At 37.5% G+C, this 22,751-nt stretch overlaps 2 protein-coding genes across 2 annotated transcripts in view; one reads left to right on the top strand and one right to left on the bottom strand.

Moving 5' to 3' along the window:
• LOC126251688 (dynein regulatory complex subunit 3) overlaps window positions 1-3,002 on the top strand; it is a 105,787-nt gene extending 102,785 nt beyond the window's left edge. The window contains exon 10 of the mRNA XM_049952275.1: window positions 2,904-3,002. The gene's annotated coding sequence lies outside the window, so the exon portion shown is untranslated. The remainder of the gene's footprint in view (window positions 1-2,903) is intronic.
• Window positions 3,003-16,277: 13,275 nt separating this feature from the next.
• LOC126251888 (hemocytin) overlaps window positions 16,278-22,751 on the bottom strand; it is a 541,167-nt gene continuing 534,693 nt past the window's right edge. The window contains exon 78 of the mRNA XM_049952591.1: window positions 16,278-16,962. Coding sequence (XP_049808548.1) covers window positions 16,466-16,962 — 497 coding nt within the window. The 3' untranslated portion in view covers window positions 16,278-16,465. The remainder of the gene's footprint in view (window positions 16,963-22,751) is intronic.

Genomic DNA, 22,751 nt, shown 5'->3' with positions numbered 1-22,751 from the left:
CATTCCAAATCTGTACTCTTTTTCTGTCTCTCTGTCAAAACCTTTTCTAATTCAGTAAATTCCAGGGAGGGAGATGATGAGCTCTGGTGCCATGTTCAATCACATGCCAGATATATTTGATCGGTTTCAGATCTGGTGAATTGGGGGACCAGTTCATCCATTGGATCTCACCACTGTGTTCCTTGAACCACTCCATTACACTCGTGACATGGCACATTATCTTGAAAAATACCACTGCCATTTGGAAGTGTGATCATCATGAAGGGGCATACGTGGTCTGCAACCAGTGTATGATACTCCTTGTCCATCATGGTGCCTTCCACGAGCTCCACTGGACCCATGGATGCCCACGTGAATGTTCCCCAGAGCACAATGGAGCCACTGCCAGCTTGTCACCATCCCACAATAGAGGTGTCAATAGATTCGCGCCCTCCCATCAGCATGCTGAAGAAGGTATCAGGATTCATCAGACCATGCAACACTCTGCCACTGTGCAATGTCCAGTACCAATGGTCACGTGCCCATTTCAGTCATAGCTGGTGATATTGTAGTATTACCACTGGCAAATGCACGGGGCATTGGCTGCGGAGGTCCAGCGTTAGGAGTGTTCGATGCAGTGTGTGTTCAGGCACACTTGTACTCTGGCCAGCATGAAAGTCTGTCGTTACTTCCACCACAGTTCACTGCCTACCCTGTTCCACCAGCTTGCCCAGGCTACGAGATCTAACATCTGTAGTGAGATGTGGCCAGCCAACCCCATGACAACTGGATGTGGTTTTACCATGGTTTCACCATGTGTTGAAGACACTCACCACAGCTCTCCACAATCACCCAAGTTGTACAGTTTGTGAAATGCTTGTGCCAAGCCTCCAGGTCATTACAATCTGCCCTTGTTCAAACTCTGATAGATCGTGCGCCTTCCCCATTGTACACACAGACAGCACAATCCTTGTTACTACATGCACTATGTGTGTGTCTGACTAGCAGCCTTTTTTCACGAGATGCTGCTGCTATTGCCTGGATGGGTTTACATCAATAGTAGGTCAGTGGCCATAATGTTCTCATTGATCAGTGTATATATCTGAGGTGTCATAGAGTTCATCCCATCCATCTCTTTTGAGTGTGCACCAGGTGCAACAGCAGCCAGATAATAGCATGTGTCAAACAATCTCCAGTTGGCTGCAATGCTCAATTACCTGACATGAAGAAGAGGGGATATCATGTTCTTTCAGAATACAATGAAAACTTAAATAACATTATATTAAAGATACGCATTACTTGTGGTTTTGCTAGCAGTAAGAATATGAATGAAAACATGAATAATTTTGTGAAATTGCAACATATTAAAGTGTCTATGTATGCAATTAAGACATGATGTTGGGGGGGGGGGGGGGGGGTGGCAAGATCCAGACAGAGCATGAAATGTGAAGCAGTCACCTCAGTTAACAGTGTTGGCTCCAGAGCATGCTGTGCCAATGAGCAATTGACTTGGCCTTTGGGTAGACTACAGTCCAGATTTGACCACTGACATTGATGTGTGACGTGTACTTGGTCAGTGGAATAGGACATACTGAGTGGGCACAAGCACCAAGTCATGAAGATAGCACTGGCAGAGGGTCAGAGTAGGAGATTTTGTAACTGTTTAGGAGACAGAATACTGTTGTATTAGAAATGGGAAGGATTTTAGGGAGAATATCTCTCGTTTTAGAGTATAAAAGATAGTCTAAACCCTGGCAGAGTACATGAGGGCATTAGATAATAAATAAGGTGCTCCTGTACAGCTGGTTAGAGGATGGGGTTGAATCATTAGGAGTATTAAAGGATATGATATGAGAGGTCTGCTTGTTGATCTAGTATATTATTACTTGAGTGGCTAGAAAGTGGACTTCTTTTCTCAAATATTACCATCACTGCTTTTTTGCATCAGTTTGTAATCAGGTTTTTTGGTTTACCATCTTTTTAAGGAAAAATAGTGTTTTTTGTGCTTTTGGTCTTCACTGTACTGCATCTTTGAACTTCACATCATTTTAAAACATAATTTCTAATGCTGAAGGAAATGAACTAATGATCACATCAAAGGTAGTGAAAGCTCATGTCTCTTTTAATGTCTACTTGCACAGTCCCACTAACTATAAACACACACGGGACAAACAAAGAGAAATGTTTGTATAACTTTTGTTTTGTGTAGTATATAACTCTTCTTCCAGTATTTGGCTGTAATAAATATAATCTACAATCTCAGTTGCCATGCTAAGTGCTACCAGTGAGTATTTTTTCCATTGCTGTTAATCTAAATACTGAGATTGGATAATTCTATATATTATGGCATACTACATTATTATTTGACCATCTTAGCCTGTTTACGGAGCACATTTCCTAGTAGTGGTAGCCCAAGCATGATATGTCACTATTAGTGCTCCATCATGGAACAGTGTGTCTTGAAGACTTGTGTATTCTGACGGTGTGCACTGATGATTGCAATTGATTGAAACCATCCATTGGAATGCAATACTGAATTTTGTCTGGGGCATAACATGTCCAGTATTTACAAGTGATCCTTAGCAAGGAGAAAAGTTTTTCTGTTGCCTATATAAAAAGATTTAAGGAATACAATTTTTCTTGGATAAGACTGCATTCATAGAAAGTTCAGAAGTTACTAATAACAATGAAAGTATGTCTACCTGCATGGATCATTGCATTATATGTAAGACTGACTACTATTTATTCATTCATTCATTATAAATTCTATTTTAGTGGTCATGTTGTCTACAAAGCAGCTTATGCATAAGACACTGGACAGGAGAAGGTGTTGATTTCTATTCATACTTATTTAAGATTACAACAAGTCACTTCATACATTAAGTATTTATATAGCACAATTCATATATTTAAATATTCTTCAGTTCTGAAGAGCCCATCGAGGAGAAGAACACTCAGGTGTGTAACAAGCCAAGGTATATAATAAAAAAGGACCAGGTAATTGTAAGAACTTAACATGTACACTGTATTTTTTTTTTAAAAAAATGATGACTATACTGCTTAATGCTGTTGATGCTCATGCTAACTAAATTTAGTCATGCAAATTAGAAAGAAAGCTACTACTGTGAAAAGGCTACTGCGTCCTCTGTTAGATTAAACAACTGTTTTTATCTTCTATTTGTAGATTATAGCCTATTGATATTTTTCAAAGAAAATAGTTTCTGGTTACAATACATTACTATTATACTTCTCATGTAGATTTACAATCTTTGAATCTAGATCTTTAGAGAAATTGTAGAAAGATTGACTGCTAAATTACATTTTAAAAAAAATTTTCTTTTGAAATGGTAGAAGTTCCCAGATTTTGCTCTATCTTAGATGGGATCCTGTTAAATAGCTTTCATCAGGATATGTAACTTATATATATGAATATATTCAGTATATCATGGACAGTATGATGGACAAGTCTGTATCTTGCTAGATGATAATAATAGGCTATAAAATAACTTTTACATCAAGTACATCATTTATGTAATTGTAAATTTAAGTGTGTATGTACACAAAAGATGATATTACTGCATTTTTAATGTTTAAAGATGGATAGTAAATAAATAACTAAATAACTTCACTCTGAATGCTTGACTGTGAGGCAAAATTTACATGGAAATTATTTTTGTGTCTTGTATTGTGATTGTTTGGATTACAGTTCAGATTTTTATTGCCAGCTATAAAAACAATTAAGGAATAAATGTATTGGGAAGTGCATATAAAAATTCCAAGCTCCTTAAAAATTCTTCTACAATATATGTAGCTGCTGTTACTTTACTTTACACAATATTCTCACTGCTCACCTCTGTTGAATAAACATTTATTTACTTTAGGTGCACAGCTCCAAATGACTGCTCCATAAGATAATGGGGAGTGAAACTATGCATAATAAGCCAACACTCTTGTCTTAAAGTCAATGCCACACGAGATTCTTGTAAGGGCACAATATGCTAAATTTAGCTTCTTGATAAGTTTTCCTATGTGTAACTTGACATCCAAAAGGTCCTCACAGTCGAGTTCTGTTCCTAGCAGGTCATTTTTACTTGTTTTAAATTATATAATACGTGTCTTTGTCAGATTAAGACTTAAAGTGGATCATAATGGAATGATAATTACTTTTGTGTCATTATCAATATAATCAATAAAAAGTGTCTATTTAAATACAGGCAGAAAGTGGCATTTACTGGAATATTACACAAAAATACAACAGATGTAAGAAATCATCAAGAGGTTAAAGGTTCACACTCAACTTTTTTTTTCTTTTTACATGTTTGTCTGAGAGGTACCTATTGCAGCAGCTATTACAATAAGTATTACTTTGATTCTCTCTTCTTAAATATATAACATTTGCAGTTCACTTACGGTGGAAAAATACTAACAATGTTCATAATGTTTACAGGACTCTTAACTAATAAATGTGTACTCTTAGTAGGATGAAAATTGTAAGACAATAGGAGTGCTTCTTGTTGAACATTTTGATATATAATTTATCACATTAGTTTCCATATTGACTTAACTAAATTTTTTTGTGAAGATCAGTAAATTACAAGTTCTATTTGCCAGTCAATACTTGGAATCTATGCACTGACTAACTACTGTAATTAGATGTTTGAAACTTTACATACACATTAATAACATATCCATCTAAAAAGTGGACTACTATCATTTTATTCCAGTCACAAGTTTTTATTCTAGAAATGTTAAGTTAAAAATAAGGTTCCTTTTCTGTAATTAACCAGTATATATTTTTCTCCCTGTTGGTAGTATGTTAGTGTATGTAGTTTACTTCACTGAAAATAGTATCCTGAATATCCCAATAAATTTAAACCCTCTAGCTCAAATAGATTATTTTTTGCATAAAATAAATATGACAGAAAATTCAATTATCAGGAAATTCAATTCAAAATTATATTTGAACTACAGAACCTCTCTGTTGTTACTAATACAGTCTAGCTGTGTAATTGTCTTGGTTTACATGTTCCTCATCTTCCCTCTTCCTTTCCTTGAGTCTCCTTGTTATTCTTGCCTCTTTAGTTGTCTCAAGGACCCACTTCTCAGTTTTGGCCACTCTCACGTAATCAACTGCCACCAATGATTGCCTCATACTGAACCCAGAACATATTCCTAGCAACTGGAGCACCAGAACTTCACACCAGTACCAAAATGTTTTATTGGAGGGGTAATAACTTTTGAGGATGACAAAATAGCAAAAAGTCAAACTACACAAAACAAAACAACACTCAAAAATCAAAGATATCCTACGAGGGAAAACATAAGACCATAACAAAGCATATCTTCTAATGGGCTTGCCATCTCAAGAAACAGTTGCACCGTATATCTTTCTCGAATTGGATCTAATGACAACATGTGATGTGTGACAGCAGCAGAAACATAGGTTTCACTGCACACCAAGAGGTCTTTTAGTTGTTTTTTTAAATAACTTCTGATGTCCAATTCAACTGTTTTTAACTGCAGTTTTCTTCAGGAAACATTTAGCATTATTTTAACATGAAAAACAAAATTTTAATTTTTTGAAGCAGATCCACAAGCAAGTACCCTTAAGACAGAAGAAAACAACTACAAGCTATTTCTTTTGAGATGAAGACAGTCTTATTTTCCAATATTAATTAGCACATTTTTACCATATCATCAGTGATATTTGTTATTGGAATAACAAACAACAATAATATCCTCTATTATGATTCACTTAATGACAAATGTAGTACTGTTGGGTGCAGATTAGTCTTTTTAATAATCTGTAAGGTTCAGTTTCTTATCCTCCTTTCCCTGTTCCTTGACTGCTGCACATTCAGGTGACCTAGATTTCAGTACATCTCTTCATGCATGCTCTGGTGGACTCTTCCTAGTTCATGCGCTTCCCTGGATCTATTCTTTCCCTTGTGCATTCCTTGAACTTAAACTTGTTGGTTATTTTCTGGCAAATTTTTTCTGAAATGTGTTACTAACAATACCATCAGAAATAATCCTTTTGTGTGTTGTATCAGCATCTGCTGAACATTGTTGCATTACAGTGCAGATCATCAAGCTTATTACTGTTCTACTTTTCCCACTATATAACCATGCATAGAAATCCAGGCTTGTTTCTTGTGCTTGGAGGACTAAAAGTCACAATGGAGGCTAATAGTACCTGGCATCCCCAAAGATTCGGTATTAGGTTTGCTACTCTTCTTGTTGTACATTACTGACATGTCTTGAGTTCTATGCACTGTAAATGCCACATTTATTGCGATTCGTCTGGCTTTACCAGCAGATATGTTCAATATATGGCTGTTGGATCATTTTTTGTGTACCCCGCAACATTTCCTTGGGGCAACTGCTCGACATTCTTAGATGGTGGCTGCTGATTACTGCTGGAAAGTAGCTATTTCGCTTCAAACATTTATCTCTGGAGTTGAAAATGTGGAGTATCAATGGATACAATTCAAGAGGGTTGCATAACATGCATTACAAATGTATGTACTATGCTAGATTGTGGTGGATTGAAAATACCATGGTTCGGTACCTGTGTTAAAAAGAAGCTATAAAAGTAAAGGGAGACTTCAATGGGGTCCAAAGGTTGCTGACAAACAATATCTGAATGAAGCAAGTATGGGCATTAGGAGAGCAATACACAAAACGTTTGATAAGTTTGGTAGTAAAATTTTGACTATTGATCTGATGAAAAATCCAAAGGCATTATGATTTTACATAAAATCAATAAATGGCTGTACAGTCACTCAGTGATCATACTGGTGCCTAAGTGGAGGATGACACAGAGAAGACCATAACACTGAATTCAGTCTTTTGGAATTGTTCACTGAGGATGCCTGAGCTATGTTCCTCTTTTCAGTGACAAGTACAGGTATAAACTTTGATTCCACAAACAGTGATCTTATGAAACTCAGCTCACACTCTGTCCATGATATACGAGGGGCAGTGGATACCAGTGCTCATATTGATGCCACATTTCTTGGCTGATGGAAGTCACTTGCTATAGGTCCATACTGTTCCCTAGGAAACTACTTATGAGCTTATGCAACATGAGATGAGCTTTTTAATTGGACAAAGAACAAAAAAAACATTGGTAGCTCTAAAGGATCATTTGGGGAGATCACAAATCCAGATAATTGTAATGAAATGCAAGAAAGCTTGTAGAGGATTGCTTGTTCAACTCATTCCAAAATATTGCTTGTCTTTGGGGATGCTTACCAGGTAATGTGAACAAAAGGAGATAGAAAAATATCCAAAAGCAATAGCAACTGTCATCTCAAGTTTGTTTAGTAAGTATGAAAATGTCACAGAGGTGTTCCGTCCACTCAAATGGGAGACTTAGAAAAAGATTCATTGTTAGTCATGGAGAGATCTAAGAAAAGTCAGACAACATTCCACTTCTTTTCACATATGTCTTGAAAAATAATTATTTTCAGAAAATCAAAAGACATAGATCCAAAGGAAACAAAGTCTTACATGCCAGTATGTTTATCAAACACAAATTATTTTGCAGTAGGCTGAAATAATAGAGAAAGTTACAAAAGAGCACCAAAAAGGCTGTAAATCAGGCTTTAAAAGTGATTGGCACATCAAAGTAGAAGAACATAGTGAAATGATAGACATAGCTGTAACTTTTGATAGGCTTAGAGACACTCTGACAGAACATGGTGAATTAACTCAAACAGAAGGATGCATTGCATATGTCAAACACTGACATAGCAATAAGGGAGAACAATGAGGCAGACTTACAAGAAAATTGTCAAGATGTTATGCATTGATTTACAGCTGGTGTTTGAAGAACAAACTTAAAATAGGTACAAATGAAACCGTATGCATAGTGCTCAAAGAAAGACTGCCATGGACAAGAAATCTAACCATAAGACTATAACAATTCAATCAAGAGATGTGTGGCATGCTACTTGGGATTGAATGTTGATGAGAAGGAAAATTTTCATATACACATTGTTATTATATGCCAACAAGCTTTAAATTTGATGAACAAAACTGCAACAATTGGTCAAAATAAGTTCCACTTATCTCTAGACATTGGCAAACTGTATTGTAATGTTATGCTTGCCTCCATAACATGTTATGCAGCAAGTGCGATGGTGTACATGCAAGACTAGCTCAGTGTAAACTAGCTCTACACAGAGTGCATGGTGAAGTACAGCATGGTGGAATAGCTTCGCTTGCTGAAATCCCCTCCTTAATTTGTTTTTTTCCTATTCCATACATAATGCGTGTACGATTTGACGACACAGCTCAATTCCTGCCCATGCTGTATTTTACTAAACTTCATTATGCAGGGTATAATTTCAGATTGCTGATAACAATAGGGTAAATTAAATTTATGACAATATTATGAAAAAGATAGATTGCTACTCAGCATATTGCGGAAATGCTGAGTTGCAGACAGGCGCAATGACAAGACTACTAAACAGTGTGAAGATGTGTATGTCGTCTACTTCAAAAGAAGGCCTTCTGGCCAAAAGCTTACATGTTAAGTAGCCTTTTTGTTGTGCTTGTCTGTGACTTGACATCTCCGCTATATGGTGAGTAGCAATCTGTCCTCTTCATAATATTGTAATTATTCCATCCTGGATTTTTTTTGGAAAGTAAATTTGTGATTCACTAAAATGATGTGCTTATCAGAATTTGACCTGATCAATAATTATTTGTTTTAAATATAACAGAGGGAAACATTCCACGTGGAAAAATATATCTAAAAAGAAAGATGATGAGACTTGCCAAACAAAAGCGCTGGCAGGTCGATAGATGCACTAACAAACACAAATATACACACAAAATTCAAACTTTCGCAACAAACTGTTGCCTCATCAGGAAAGAGGGGAAGGAGAGGGAAAGACGAAAGGATGTGGGTTTTAAGGGAGAGGATAAGGAGTCATTCCAATCCTGGGAGCGGAAAGACTTACCTTAGGGGGAAAAAAGGACAGGTATACACTCGCACACACACCCATATCCATCCACACATACAGACACAAGCAGACATATTTAAAGACCATATTTAAATATGTCTGCTTGTGTCTGTATGTGTGGATGGATATGGGTGTGTGTGCGAGTGTATACCTGTCCTTTTTTCCCCCTAAGGTAAGTCTTTCCGCTCCCAGGATTGGAATGACTCCTTATCCTCTCCCTTAAAACCCACATCCTTTTGTCTTTCCCTCTCCTTCCCCTCTTTCCTGATGAGGCAACAGTTTGTTGCGAAAGCTTGAATTTTGTGTGTATATTTGTGTTTGTTTGTGTGTCTATCGACCTGCCAGCGCTTTTGTTTGGTAAGTCTCATCATCTTTCTTTTTAGATATATTATTTGTTTTAAGATAGACATATGTTGATTGAAAGCCCACATTCTCCACTTTCCAATGACCACATTACTTTTTTCTAGAACTTTATTTAAAAAGTTCTCCTTATTCAAAATTATCCTGTTCCAGAATGTCTGAATCTTGAAAAGGTAATCCTTTCAAAATTCTAATGTTTGTAGCCTAATTTTTTTCTGATTCCAAAAACATTTAACTTTTGTAGAATAATGTGTTAATTTGTGCAATATGCCAATTAGAAAATTTAACTTTCCAGAAAATTCTTTGTGTGCTTTGGAAATCTCAGTGCACATTAAAACTTACACACATTTCATAAAATAGTACCTATCATTTTACCATTTTTCAATTATAGAGCTTATAGTTAAACCAATTGAAAAATGGTAAAATGATAGGTACTATTTTATGAAATGTGTGTAAGAGCTTATAGTTAAACCACCCCCCATGAACCATGGACCTTGCCGTTGGGGGGGAGGCTTGCGTGCCTCAGCGATACAGATGGCCGTACCGTAGGTGCAACCACAACGGAGGGGTAGACAAACATGTGGTTCCTGAAGAGGGGCAGCAGCCTTTTCAGTAGTTGCACGGGCAACAGTTTGGATGATTGACTGATCTGGCCTTGTAACATTAACCAAAACGGCCTTGCTGTGCTGGTACTGCGAACGGCTGAAAGCAAGGGGAAACTACAGCCGTAATTTTTCCCGAGGACATGCAGCTTTACTGTATGATTAAATGATGATGGCGTCCTCTTGGGTAAAATAGTCCCCCATTCGGATCTCCGGGCGGGGACTACTCAAGAGGACGTCGTTATCAGGAGAAAGAAAACTGGCGTTCTACGGATCGGAGCGTGGAATGTCAGATCCCTTAATCGGGCAGGTAGGTTAGAAAATTTAAAAAGGGAAATGGATAGGTTAAAGTTAGATATAGTGGGAATTAGTGATGTTCGGTGGCAGGAGGAACAAGACTTTTGGTCAGGTGATTACAGGGTTATAAATACAAAATCAAATAGGGGTAATGCAGGAGTAGGTTTAATAATGAATAAAAAAATAGGAGTGCGGGTTAGCTACTACAAACAGCATAGTGAACGCATTATTGTGGCCAAGATACACACAAAGCCCATGCCTACTACAGTAGTACAAGTTTATGTGCCAACTAGCTCTGCAGATGATGAAGAAATTGATGAAATATATGACGAAATAAAAGAAATTATTCAGGTAGTGAAGGGAGACGAAAATTTAATAGTCATTGGTGACTGGAATTCGTCAGTAGGAAAAGGGAGAGAAGGAAACATAGTAGGTGAATATGGATTGGGGGGGGGGGGGGGGGGGGAGAAATGAAAGAGGAAGCCGCCTTGTAGAATTTTGCACAGAGCATAACTTAATCATAGCTAACACTTGGTTCAAGAATCATAAAAGAAGGTTGTATACCTGGAAGAATCCTAGAGATACTAAAAGGTATCAGATAGATTATATAATGGTAAGACAGAGATTTAGGAACCAGGTTTTAAATTGTAAGACATTTCCAGGGACAGATGTGGATTCTGACCACAGTCTATTGGTTATGAACTGCAGATTGAAACTGAAGAAATTGCAAAAAGGTGGGAATTTAAGGAGATGGGACCTGGATAAACTGAAAGAACGAGAGGTTGTAGAGAGTTTCAGGGAGAGCATAAGGGAACAATTGATAGGAATGGGGGAAAGAAATACAGTAGAAGAAGAATGGGTAGCTCTGAGGGATGAAGTAGTGAAGGCAGCAGACGATCAAGTAGGTAAAAAGACGAGGGCTAATAGAAATCCTTGGGTAACAGAAGAAATAGTGAATTTAATTGATGAAAGGAGAAAATATAAAAATGCAGTAAATGAAGCAGGCAAAAAGGAATACAAACGTCTCAAAAATGAGATCGACAGGAAGTGCAAAATGGCTAAGCAGGGATGGCTAGAGGACAAATGTAAGGATGTAGAGGTTTGTCTCACTAGGGGTAAGATAGATACTGCCTACAGGAAAATTAAAGAGACCTTTGGAGATAAGAGACGGACTTGTATGAATATCAAGAGCTCAGATGGAAACCCAGTTCTAAGCAAAGAAGGGAAGGCAGAAAGGTGGAAGGAGTATATAGAGGGTTTATACAAGGGCGATGTACTTGAAGACAATATTATGGAAATTGAAGAGGATGTAGATGAAGACGAAATGGGGGATAAGATACTGCGTGAAGAGTCTGACAGAGCAATGAAAGACCTGAGTTGAAACAAGGCCCCGGGAGTAGACAGCATTCCATTAGAACTACTGATGGCCTTGGGAGAGCCAGTCATGACAAAACTCTACCATCTGGTGAGCAAGATGTATGAGACAGGCGAAATGCCCTCAGACTTCAAGAAGAATATAATAATTCCAGTCCCAAAGAAAGCAGGTGTTGACAGATGTGAAAATTACCGAACTATCAGTTTAATAAGTCACAGTTGCAAAATACTAGCGTGAATTCTGTATATTATTCAATCTGTATATTGAGCAAGCAGTAAAGGAAACAAAAGAAAAATTTGGAGCAGGTATTAAAATTCATGGAGAAGAAGTAAAAACTTTGAGGTTCGCCGATGACATTGTAATTCTGTCAGAGACAGCAAAAGACTTGGAAGAGCAGTTGAACGGAATGGACAGTGTCCTGAAAGGAGGATATAAGATGAACATCAACAAAAGCAAAACGAGGATAATGGAATGTAGTCAAATTAAATCTGGTGATGCTGAGGGAATTAGGTTAGGAAATGAGACACTTAAAGTAGTAAAGGAGTTTTGCTATTTAGGGAGTAAAATAACTGATGATGGTCGAAGTAGAGAGGATATAAAATGTAGACTGGCAATGGCAAGAAAATCGTTTCTGAAGAAGAGAAATTTGTTAACATCGAGTATAGATTTAAGTGTCAGGAAGTCGTTTCTGAAAGTATTTGTATGGAGTGTAGCCATGTATGGAAGTGAAACATGGATGATAACTAGTTTGGACAAGAAGAGAATAGAAGCTTTCGAAATGTGGTGCTACAGAAGAATGCTGAAGATAAGGTGGGTCTTTCCCAAGGTAAGTCTTTCCGCTCCCGGGATTGGAATGACTCCTTACCCTCTCCCTTAAAACCCACATCCTTTCGTCTTTCCCTCTCCTTCCCCCTTTCCTGACGAAGCAACCGTTGGTTGCGAAAGCTAGAATTTCGTGTGTATATTTGCGTTTGTTTGTGTGTCTATCCACCTGCCAGCACTTTCTTTCGGTAAGTCACATCATCTTTGTTTTTAGATATATTTTTCCCACGTGGAATGTTTCCCTCTATTATATTCATATCAAAATATATAAATAGATATTCAGGACTGATCTGGGATTTATCTTCAAATAAAAGAGAGAGGAAAACACTCTAGCACCACAAATAATTTATTATATAAATAAGTGTATGCGAAGATCACAGCTTGTACATGTGTTGACCTGCATTTAGGGGAACCCAGGGCTTTCACCCATTGATAATTTTGATTTGTAAATTGTATTATTTTATTAATTAATGCATTAGCTGGACATTCTGATTTTTTAAAATAGTTCTCAAATAAAATTACAGAGTATGGGTGGTTATAATAAAAAGTCATGGTTGTTTCTAGGTAGCAGAATCATATTTAAAATAGCACTAAATAAATAAATCTTGTGAGTGCATATTTAAGGAGTAACAAACTCTTATCTACACTTCCACACAGTGGTTTGCTAATGAAATTGTTGTAAATAAAATGTCTGATTGGATAGCAAATTTTACATATAAACTGAAACTGTTTCTGATGGATTACTTCTCCTATACCTGTTGAAAAAATTCAATTAAAAGAACATTACTTTTCGTTGGATTTAAGCCGCTGTGCTATTTAGTATCTATAAGGAGCCACAGTGTAATCACACATACAAGCAAATAAGAAAAATGATGATGAGACTTACCAAACAAAAGCGCTGGCAGGTCGATAGACACACAAACAAACACAAATATACACACAAAATTCAAGCTTTCGCAACAAACTGTTGCCTCATCAGGAAAGAGGGAAGGAGAGGGAAAGACGAAAGGATGTGGGTTTTAAGGGAGAGGGTAAGGAGTCATTCCAATCCCGGGAGCGGAAAGACTTACCTTAGGGGGAAAAAAGGACAGGTATACACTCGCACACACACACATATCCATCCACACATACAGACACAAGCAGACATATTTTTATATTTATATTTTTATATTTTTTTTCCACGTGGAATGTTTCCCTCTGTTATATACAAGCAAATAACGTATATACAGCCTGTGCACTTACGCATTTTGCGTCAGTTCAACAGAAATCATGCAAATGATCTATAGAGCATGAAACTTGAAAATGGATCACTGAGATAAGCAAAAGCCAATACATGGAACCAGCTGCTGTTAACTGCAATGCATAAAAACTAAATTCCTTGAGGTTAGCTTAGAAATCTCAGCTGGGCTGCTAACTGCACTAGTCACCTCTGGACAGCAATATTGATTCATTCATGACTTATTAGAAAACTTTATCTAGGAGCTCATCAGTTTTCTTCCTAAAACTGAATGCACTTAACTTCACCTCTAACATTTAATGTTGGTACTATTCTATGTGTTGTGTAGGACTGAATTCATTGTTGGATTTTTTTCCTCAAAATTTTGAAAGTGTTGTTGACAACATCTTTGTTTACTTGCCCTTAACATGATCAATCAAACAAAACTGTGCCATTAAAATAATCAATTCTCCACAATGTCTCTTAAATGATTTTTACATATAAATTTCTTGTCCAGCATGTAGAACATGATGGTGAAGGTTCCACTGTAAAAATTATCTGGAATCAAATAACACCACAAACTGCACTTCTACTTTTGATCACCATGACGTGTTTCAGCAACCAAGCCCATTGTCCAGTGGCTGTTGACATAATACACGACTATTAACCCAGCTCAAAGGAGATAGGGCCACTTTCCCTACTCCTCCACCTGAGTAATTCCTGTCTGGTGCATCCGTATCATGGAGATGCGCATTATTCTCTTCAATAGGCTGGAGTGTTGGGACGGCTGATTTCAGGCAGGAACAAATCTCATGGGCTACAGTACAGAACCTGTGCGCAGAGCTATGGGTGAAGACCTCAATGGCAGTAGCAGCAGTGAAGGAAACTTCAGTATAACAGAGCTGGGAGATGAGTTGATCCTTCTAGGGATTAAATGAGAAGGGGACCACAACCTTGTGGTGGAGTGAGAGGTCAAATGCCTAAGTTAGATAACCACAACATACAAATCTTTGGAAGTCATAGGCCTAGTGAGGCAGCTTCTGACTAATTAAATTGCTTTCAAACCTAAATGAGGCCTTAGGTGAAAATACTGTATTTCTATAGAAAAAATGTTTCTAGCTCTCCCTCTGGCAGTGGTATTAATGATGGTGCAACACCTGACATTACATCACAACCAAAGAGGAGAATACATAAAACTTAATATGTGACCCAAATTAAAATTGCCTTACTAAATATTCTGACACTAACTGGAAATAGAGGAATGTGAAGACTTGACAAAAATGAGAGAAATCAACATACTTGGACTTGGTGCAACCAAAAGGAAGATACAAGGATCAAAAGAATTTAGTGTAAAATATGAGTCTAATTGGATTCTTCACATTATACTAAAATTAAATTCTTCTGTGTTTTATGAGTATTTTGGATTAATATATCTTCTCATTATAAGGATGAATTGGCTCTGAAATTTCATTTGCTTTTTAGAACACACAGTATGCTTGTGAGAAGTTGTATTAGATACATCTATCCATTGGTATGCTCATCTCTTTCCTCTTTGACAGGTGAGATAGAGTGGCATGGACTCTACAACACACTGAAAGTGCATAAAATGCATATTTGAACCATCAGCAGTTTTTATTTTACACCCAAACATCAACTGGTTTTGGTCTTGGACCATTTTCACAGATGAAGGGTTAATATGGTTTTAGCCACCATATTGCATTAGTCATTACTTAAAATGTGTAGTGCATGCCATGAATGTAAATATATGACACAGGACTTTAAAAGCAAACATACAAATACTAAATGCACACAGAGCAGTACTCAACACTGAAAGTGTTGGAAAATCATTTTAATTCATGATTGCTCAACTACTACAACTTAGATATTTGTAGGCGCTGTGTCCAAGGCACGCACAACTCACTTGTTTCACTCCATATAAAGATCTCATGCATGAGATTACCTACACTACTTGCATAAATGATGACCTTTTAGTAAGCACAATGCATTGCCTCATGTAGTTTTCGACATACTTATATCCTGTCATCAGCATATAATGTCAAGTACCAAAACTCATCAATCTATGAAAGCTTTTTCAGAGCTTTGGACTTCTAGTCCAGTTTGGAACTTAAGTTTCTTCCACTGATTTTATGTAATTTTTTACATCGATCCTCCAAAATCCCAGTCCCTGTCAGTCAGTACATGAGATCTATCTGGTATCGATTTAGCATTTGGTTGTTCCTTCACGTCTGCACTTCTCAGTTAAATCACCAACTGTCAACTTGGGCAGCTTTAGAAAGGTTGAAATATATCTGATTCATTTGTTACTCAGGTGGCATCCAGTGACTAGTCCACATTCAAAGTCACTGAGCTTTCCTAAGCTGCTGTTAACTGTTTAACTGCTGAGAACAGAACACTTCCCACCTCCTTTTACACTGGCAAGTCAACCTCTTGTGACATATAGTGGTCAATTTCACATTATATAGAATTCCCCAGATACTTTTGATCAGGTGTGTATTTGCTGAAAAGTGAAGACGTGTCACTCTCTTTCTGCATTATTTTCACACACACACACACACACACACACACACACACACACACATAAACAATTGTATTGCTGAAGATGTAAAATAAAGGAAAAAAGTAGTACAATATATTGTAAACTTCTGTATTATTTTTCATAAACAGATACATTGACAGAATAACAACAGTGAAGGATGTAATTTATTTCAGTCTGGTGTCTCTGGAAAAACATATGGTACTACAATATGAAACTTCTGAAAAAGGAAAATGTCAAGTATGTTCAGTCAATCAGAGGGCTTTATTTATTTATTTTTTTTTTTCATGCATCAGCTTCCTTTATAAGAAGTGGTTCATCAAACACATCTGGCAACTCCTTCCTTGTTTTAGTCTTTGAACCCTTAATGGCATTCTTTGCTGCAAGAGTTTTCGCTCTGCCTTTTCTCAGATATTCATCAAATGCTCGTTCTTCATCAGCGTCAAATTCTTTTACTTCATTCTTGTTTTCTGTAACAGTTCCTATGCCTTCTGATTTATTCAATGGATGTGGAACTGTAGGCAGTGGTTCATTTAGAGAGCCCTCCAATTGTCGTTCAGCATCAAATACATTATGAGGCCCTTTTTTCTGTGACTTGATATCTGGATGTCCATTTCCTGGTATGTCTAAACCACTACTGCCACAGGTTGAACAGATGCAGGTTACTGGTACACTAACATTTTTTACATATGTGTGTCCATCTTCACAAGTTAGTCTCACGGACAGCTTTTTGTAACCTGTTGCCTGACAGCATTTACAGATGCTCCTGTAGTCACTGTTATCTGTAAAATAAAACATCATGCAATACTGTTGTAATAGTACACACTGAATTTGAACAATGAGAAATCTTGAAAGATAAACATTTATAAAAATGTAAGTTGTGTGTCAAACAATGGAAACTCCTGGTAGGAATATCAACAATGTACGAAAAGACAGGTTGCTACTTACCATAAAGAAGACACGTTTAAGTTGTAGACAGGCACAATTAAAAGACACTTACATAAAGATTTTGAGCACAGCCTACATCAGTAAAAGAGCGACACACACCATTCACACACACAAGCAAGCACACCCCATGCACATATGATTAACGACTCCAGCATCTCGGGCCAGAAGTTGTGTGTCACCATTCCCAGTTTGTTTACTGACTCCATTTGTATTGCACAATACTTCATGAAAGCTGTATCAAGATTTGCATTGATTAAATACACTGCCTGGAAAAAAATTTGTACACCTGAAAAGATGACATCAATTTTGATCCGATGATGGCATATGCCATCTGGGGGATAGCAGATGTACTGATGATGGTTTCAACAGTGTCTGTCAACAGGTAGTGTAGTGGCATAGCCACCAGAGTGCCATCTGTTTCTACACTTTAACAGGGAATGCTCACAGCCAGAAGGCCCAGTGTTGTGCAAACGTGTGAGGCAAGCAGGCAACCATGCCACAGAGATGCACTCGTGCTTCCTACAGTGAACTGTGTGAGTGTGAAAGGGCTCAGATTGTGACCTGCTTTTCAGAGAATTACCACACAAGTTGGACATGCTGTGTCAGTTGTGCAACAATGCTGGTATCAGTGGTCACACGAACATACTCTCACCCCTAGATGAGGCCCCAGATGACCACACAACACAGACGCCCACCAGGATCATTGTATTGTAAGGGCAGCAGTGGCAGATGGTGCAGCTACCACAGCACAAGTTAAACAGGGCCTGTGAGTCCAGAAATGTCAACGTGAAAGGCTGTGAACCATTAGTAGCAGTGGGACTACGGACAGGCACACCTCTAGCCTGTCTTCTACTCACACCACAGCACTGATGTAAATGGCCCACCTGGTGCCCTCAGAGTATCACTTGGAAAATGGAATGGCACACCATGATCTTCAGTGATGAAAGTAGATTCTGCCTGCATGCAAGTGATGAAAGCAGATTCTGCCTGCATGCAAGTGATGGTCCTTTGCTCTGTCTCATACAGTGCATTCATCCAAGACACACTGGCCTCATCCCATACTTTATGGTCTGGAGTGCAATAAGCTATGATCTTTATTCACTCTGGTGTTCCTGGAGGGGAGGGTGAGCAGCACTAGGTATGTGGAGAATGTTTTTACACCCGTCCTTCTGAGGTTCTTGCAGCAGGAAGGTGATGTGTTGTTCCAACAGGATAATGCTCATTCACACAGTGTCCATGGAACTCAACATGCTCTGCAAGACATGCAGCAGCTTCCTTGGGCTGCTTGATCTCTGGACTTGTCTCCAAACAAGCACATGTGGGATATGATGGGACGAGAAGCGACTCGTGTGACTCATCAGCCAACAACCCTTACTGAACTACATGAATAGGTCAAGCCCGCATGGAATAACATATTCCAGAACAGTATTTGCCATCTGTATGATCAAATGGATGCCATAGTCAGCACCTGCACTGCCGGTCATGGAAGCTATACCATGCACTAATGTGGGTGTTTCAGCATGGCTCGATACCTGGTACCTCAGAACCACTTGTGCTATTGATCTGTATATGTAATCATTTCGTGCACTCCATATGCACTGCTGCATCAATAAATCTTGAGTGACTTGGAAACCTCTGAAAGGGTGTACTAATTTTTTTCTGGCAATGTGTTAAAAACTTCCTATCTGTTCACCTTCTCACAGACAGGAATAATAAGGAATAATCCCACCTAAAAGGTATTTGCTTGAAGAGGGTACTATTTGCTCACTCATATGTAATGTTAATACTGTGCTATAAAATTAAGGATGGAAAGAAAATATTGACCACCATTTCACATCTTAATGGACATCCTAGAGCAACTTTATCAGAATATTCACGTATGATGCACTGAATTAAATTCCAGTACAGAATTAAATATGTATATGATGACAAATTACAACTCACTAAATAGGGGATGTGTTAAGCACCTGACAGGTACAAAGTGAAGATGAGAAATTGGTTACTTTTCAAGCAAAGTCATTTTGTGGAACTAACACACATACTCCTAAATAATTTTGAGGTACACTCAGGGTTCCTACGTGCCTCAAAAAGGCTATAGTTTTCAGAATCCTTAGGCGGGTCCCCTAAAATGGCCATATTTTAAAGTTTAAGGCCTCAAAAATTGTATAAAAGCCTTTTTTTTCAAGTTTCATTACTTTTTTCACAATATACTTTTGGAAATAATCATTCGTGTATGAGGGCAACAGCCAGGAAGAAAAGCAAAAGTTTACTGCCCACGTACAATTTGGCTACAGATGGAAGGCAGGTGGATACTGTGTGGGAAAATGGGATATATGGATGGTTGGCGTGAAAGGGCCAGTGCTAGCAACCAACAGATGCATGCACCTCGTGCCATACAGCAGCTACGTATAATATATTGCCCTGACAGTTCTAACAAGGGTTCAGGCATGCATTATATAGCTGGTGAGTGTCAGATGCTGTATAAGACTTTTTTGTAGCAAAACATGTGAAATTAAAATAAAGCTGTTGTAATTCAGCAATCCCGAACATCCACTACGTTAGATCACTGAGTTTGGCAAACAGCTACAATAAGGAACAGAGGACACATGACACAAAAGTCAACAAAACATGCCAACATTACATGAAGAATAAGCCTCCTTCTTTCCGTAATAAAACTGTAGAGGGCTTGTCTAATTCAATGGTGAATTGCTGGAATGCATGACATTGCATTCCTTCTGCCCATTCACAGTGGTTTTCTTTGTATTGCTACTGCTGCTAGATGTGGGCTAGTAAGGAGGGCATATGTCTTTATTGATTTTCAATAGATTTTCTGTGTGATGAGAAGAATAAATGTTGTTCTGAATAATGCATTGTCTTTCCATTCAGTCCTTTTCATCAGTAGTAGTGCTTTTTTATGTCTTTAATGCAGATTTTGTTGAGTGCTACTGCCCTTTGGTGAAAATTTAAAAATTCCATAGTAGGCAAATGTATTTCTAATCATCTCTGGAGTCAATAGTGAGGAGCGTTGGGTAGCTACATGAGACTCAGCCCAGGCATCACTTGCATGGGAGGTTGAAGACGCCATGAGCTACAGCCAAGAAGGAACGGGTGTTAATGCCCATGGCATCTTCGATTTCATCTATACAATTGATGTCAGGGGAGAATCTCACATACCCAGGGTTCCTCTATTTACCATCTTTGGTTGACAAAAGATGAATTCAAAAATTAGGTATGCCCTCTGTTGAGTTGTTCGTTGAATGTTACCACCATTAAGTCCCCATTAATGGGTGAAAGTGTTTGTAATTGTCTTTGGTTTAAAAAAGACAAATTCAAGAATTGGATTACACCACCTGATGATAAATTCAAAGCAAACAGCACTGTGTGCAACACAGGTTTTGCACTTGGAAAGATGGGAGAACCATTCTTAAAAACTATATATGAGCACCATCATTTTTCTATACCTCTTTATTTTATTATGGTGAATAATGTTTTACAGCAGAATAGGTTTTTGACAAAATAATTAATACAGAACAACCACTCAAATCCGGAACTGTTCGGTGCTTGCCAATTATGGACTTCAGATAATTCCAGATAAGAAAGAGAAACCTGAAATATCACTTCAATTGGAGACTTGTTGCTCATGCTGGTCACCCTATTATAGAAAAAATCTGAGTTTTTAAAGAGGTAATTTGTATTCTTTCTGGAAGATGCTGGTATTGTTTCCACAGTTTTCTGACCAAAAGAGCAGATAAAAATTTATTTTTCTTTATTTGTCATTGTTCTTGTTAATGCAAGAACGTAAACAAAGCAGAAAACAATCGATGTGCACCAAAGCAAGTGAAATATCTCAAACATTCACATTAAGAGATCTCATAAAAACTGTTTTAATTTTGGTATACAAGCAGTTTTTCTCAAATCCTATAAACCAAAATGACTTTGTGGCTAGATGTAAGATTCATTTGCTCTAAACCTTTATAATGCTGTAGCCGCACCTACATCTATCATCACGAAGCTTCATGCAATCATATGATATACACAAATGTATCCAGCCATTATCGGCTATCATCACAAATATTTGGGCTGCCCTGCTGGTGATAACGTAGTGGCTTAGCATGCTAAATATTCTGCTGTGTGGATAGATTAGTGTTGCTCATTTGAACTGTTGTTCTTAGACTGATTACACTTGTGACTAAATGAAAAGGAGTTAGTGTACTGCACTCATACATGTAAGAAATAGTTGTTAGCACACTTGCAGAAGCAAAGAAAGTCTACAAAAGTCTGGAAATTATATTGCAGCCATCTTGGATAACTGCAGGATAAATTATGAAACCGCTAATGTGACCACTGCATTAGCACGCTTTTTAGCAAGCAAAATATATGAAGCTTCAGCAAACATTGCTTCGTCACGATAGATGTAGGTGTGGCCTTTGATTTAGAATTGCTTTATCCAGTGGGTATGCATTAAGGATCCCGATGCCACACTTAATAACCTGGTAAGCCTAAAGTTATGGCTCAAAATAAACTGTTTCGTGAGTATTTGATTCATCTGGCGACTGAGGCAGGAAAATAGTGAAACAGTTTGACTCTGAAGCAATGCATGTAGGATGACTGATTGGCAGCAACCAAGAACCAAGAAGAATACAGTTGGTTGTCATGGCATGAGAACTGCGCCCATAGCAGGTGAAACTGGAAATTGCATTATAAAAATTTATGTTCGATTGCATTGATTTATGGGCAGTATGAAATCTAATTTAGTAATTCAGCAGCACTGTAATAATTGCACTATGTCACCATTGGCTTGAGTCTGGATTTAAGAAATTGTACTGTACTATACAAATTTTATGGAATGATCGAACCGTATGATCTATTAAAAAGGGCCTTAATAGTAAATGTATTCCCAAATTTAACTTTCCTTTCATGAAATTGCATATACATATGGTAGTTAATGAACACTGCATTTTTATTTTCATTTTTAGGTAACAGATAAATGATGCCCAAAGAAACAGCTGCTAAAAAAAAAAAAAAAAAAAAAAAAAAAAAAAAAAAAAAAAAAAAAAGAAGAAGAAGAAGAAGAAGAAGAAGAAGAAGAAGAAGAAGAAGGAGGAGGAGGAAAAAAAGTATTAATGAAGCAGTGGGATAAGTGGCTACTCTATCAAAACATGTTTTTAAAAATTCTATGTTAGATGCTGAAATAATATGAGCAATAAAGTGTGTGGCTAATAATTCTTCTTACAAGTCTTGTGAGGATTTCAGTAATGTTTTCCCCAAATGGTTCCAGACAGCAACATTGCAACACAGTTTTCATGTAGTCTAACGAAGCATGCATACTGGGTAAGCTTTGGGTAGCACCATATTTCATTAATATACTGCGTGATAAAATTAATAATGTGGGTAGTTTCACATTATGCTTTAATGATGCGTTAAATAAATCTCAACGAGAAAATAAATGGATTTATACATCTGTTACTGGGATGATGTAAACAATCAAGTAGAAACACAATATCTATTTTATGCTTTCCTAGGTCACAGTACTGCTGAGGATGCTATGAAAGCATTTTATGATCTAACAAATAAACTGGACTAAACAAAAGTTAGTTCAGATTTCAATGTATGGCACCGCTGG

The sequence above is a fragment of the Schistocerca nitens genome, chromosome 4 (genome assembly GCF_023898315.1).
Source record: "Schistocerca nitens isolate TAMUIC-IGC-003100 chromosome 4, iqSchNite1.1, whole genome shotgun sequence".
Classification (NCBI taxonomy): domain Eukaryota; kingdom Metazoa; phylum Arthropoda; class Insecta; order Orthoptera; family Acrididae; genus Schistocerca; species Schistocerca nitens.
The sequence above is the reverse complement of the archived record's forward strand: the minus strand, read 5'-3'. Positions and strand labels throughout refer to the sequence as shown.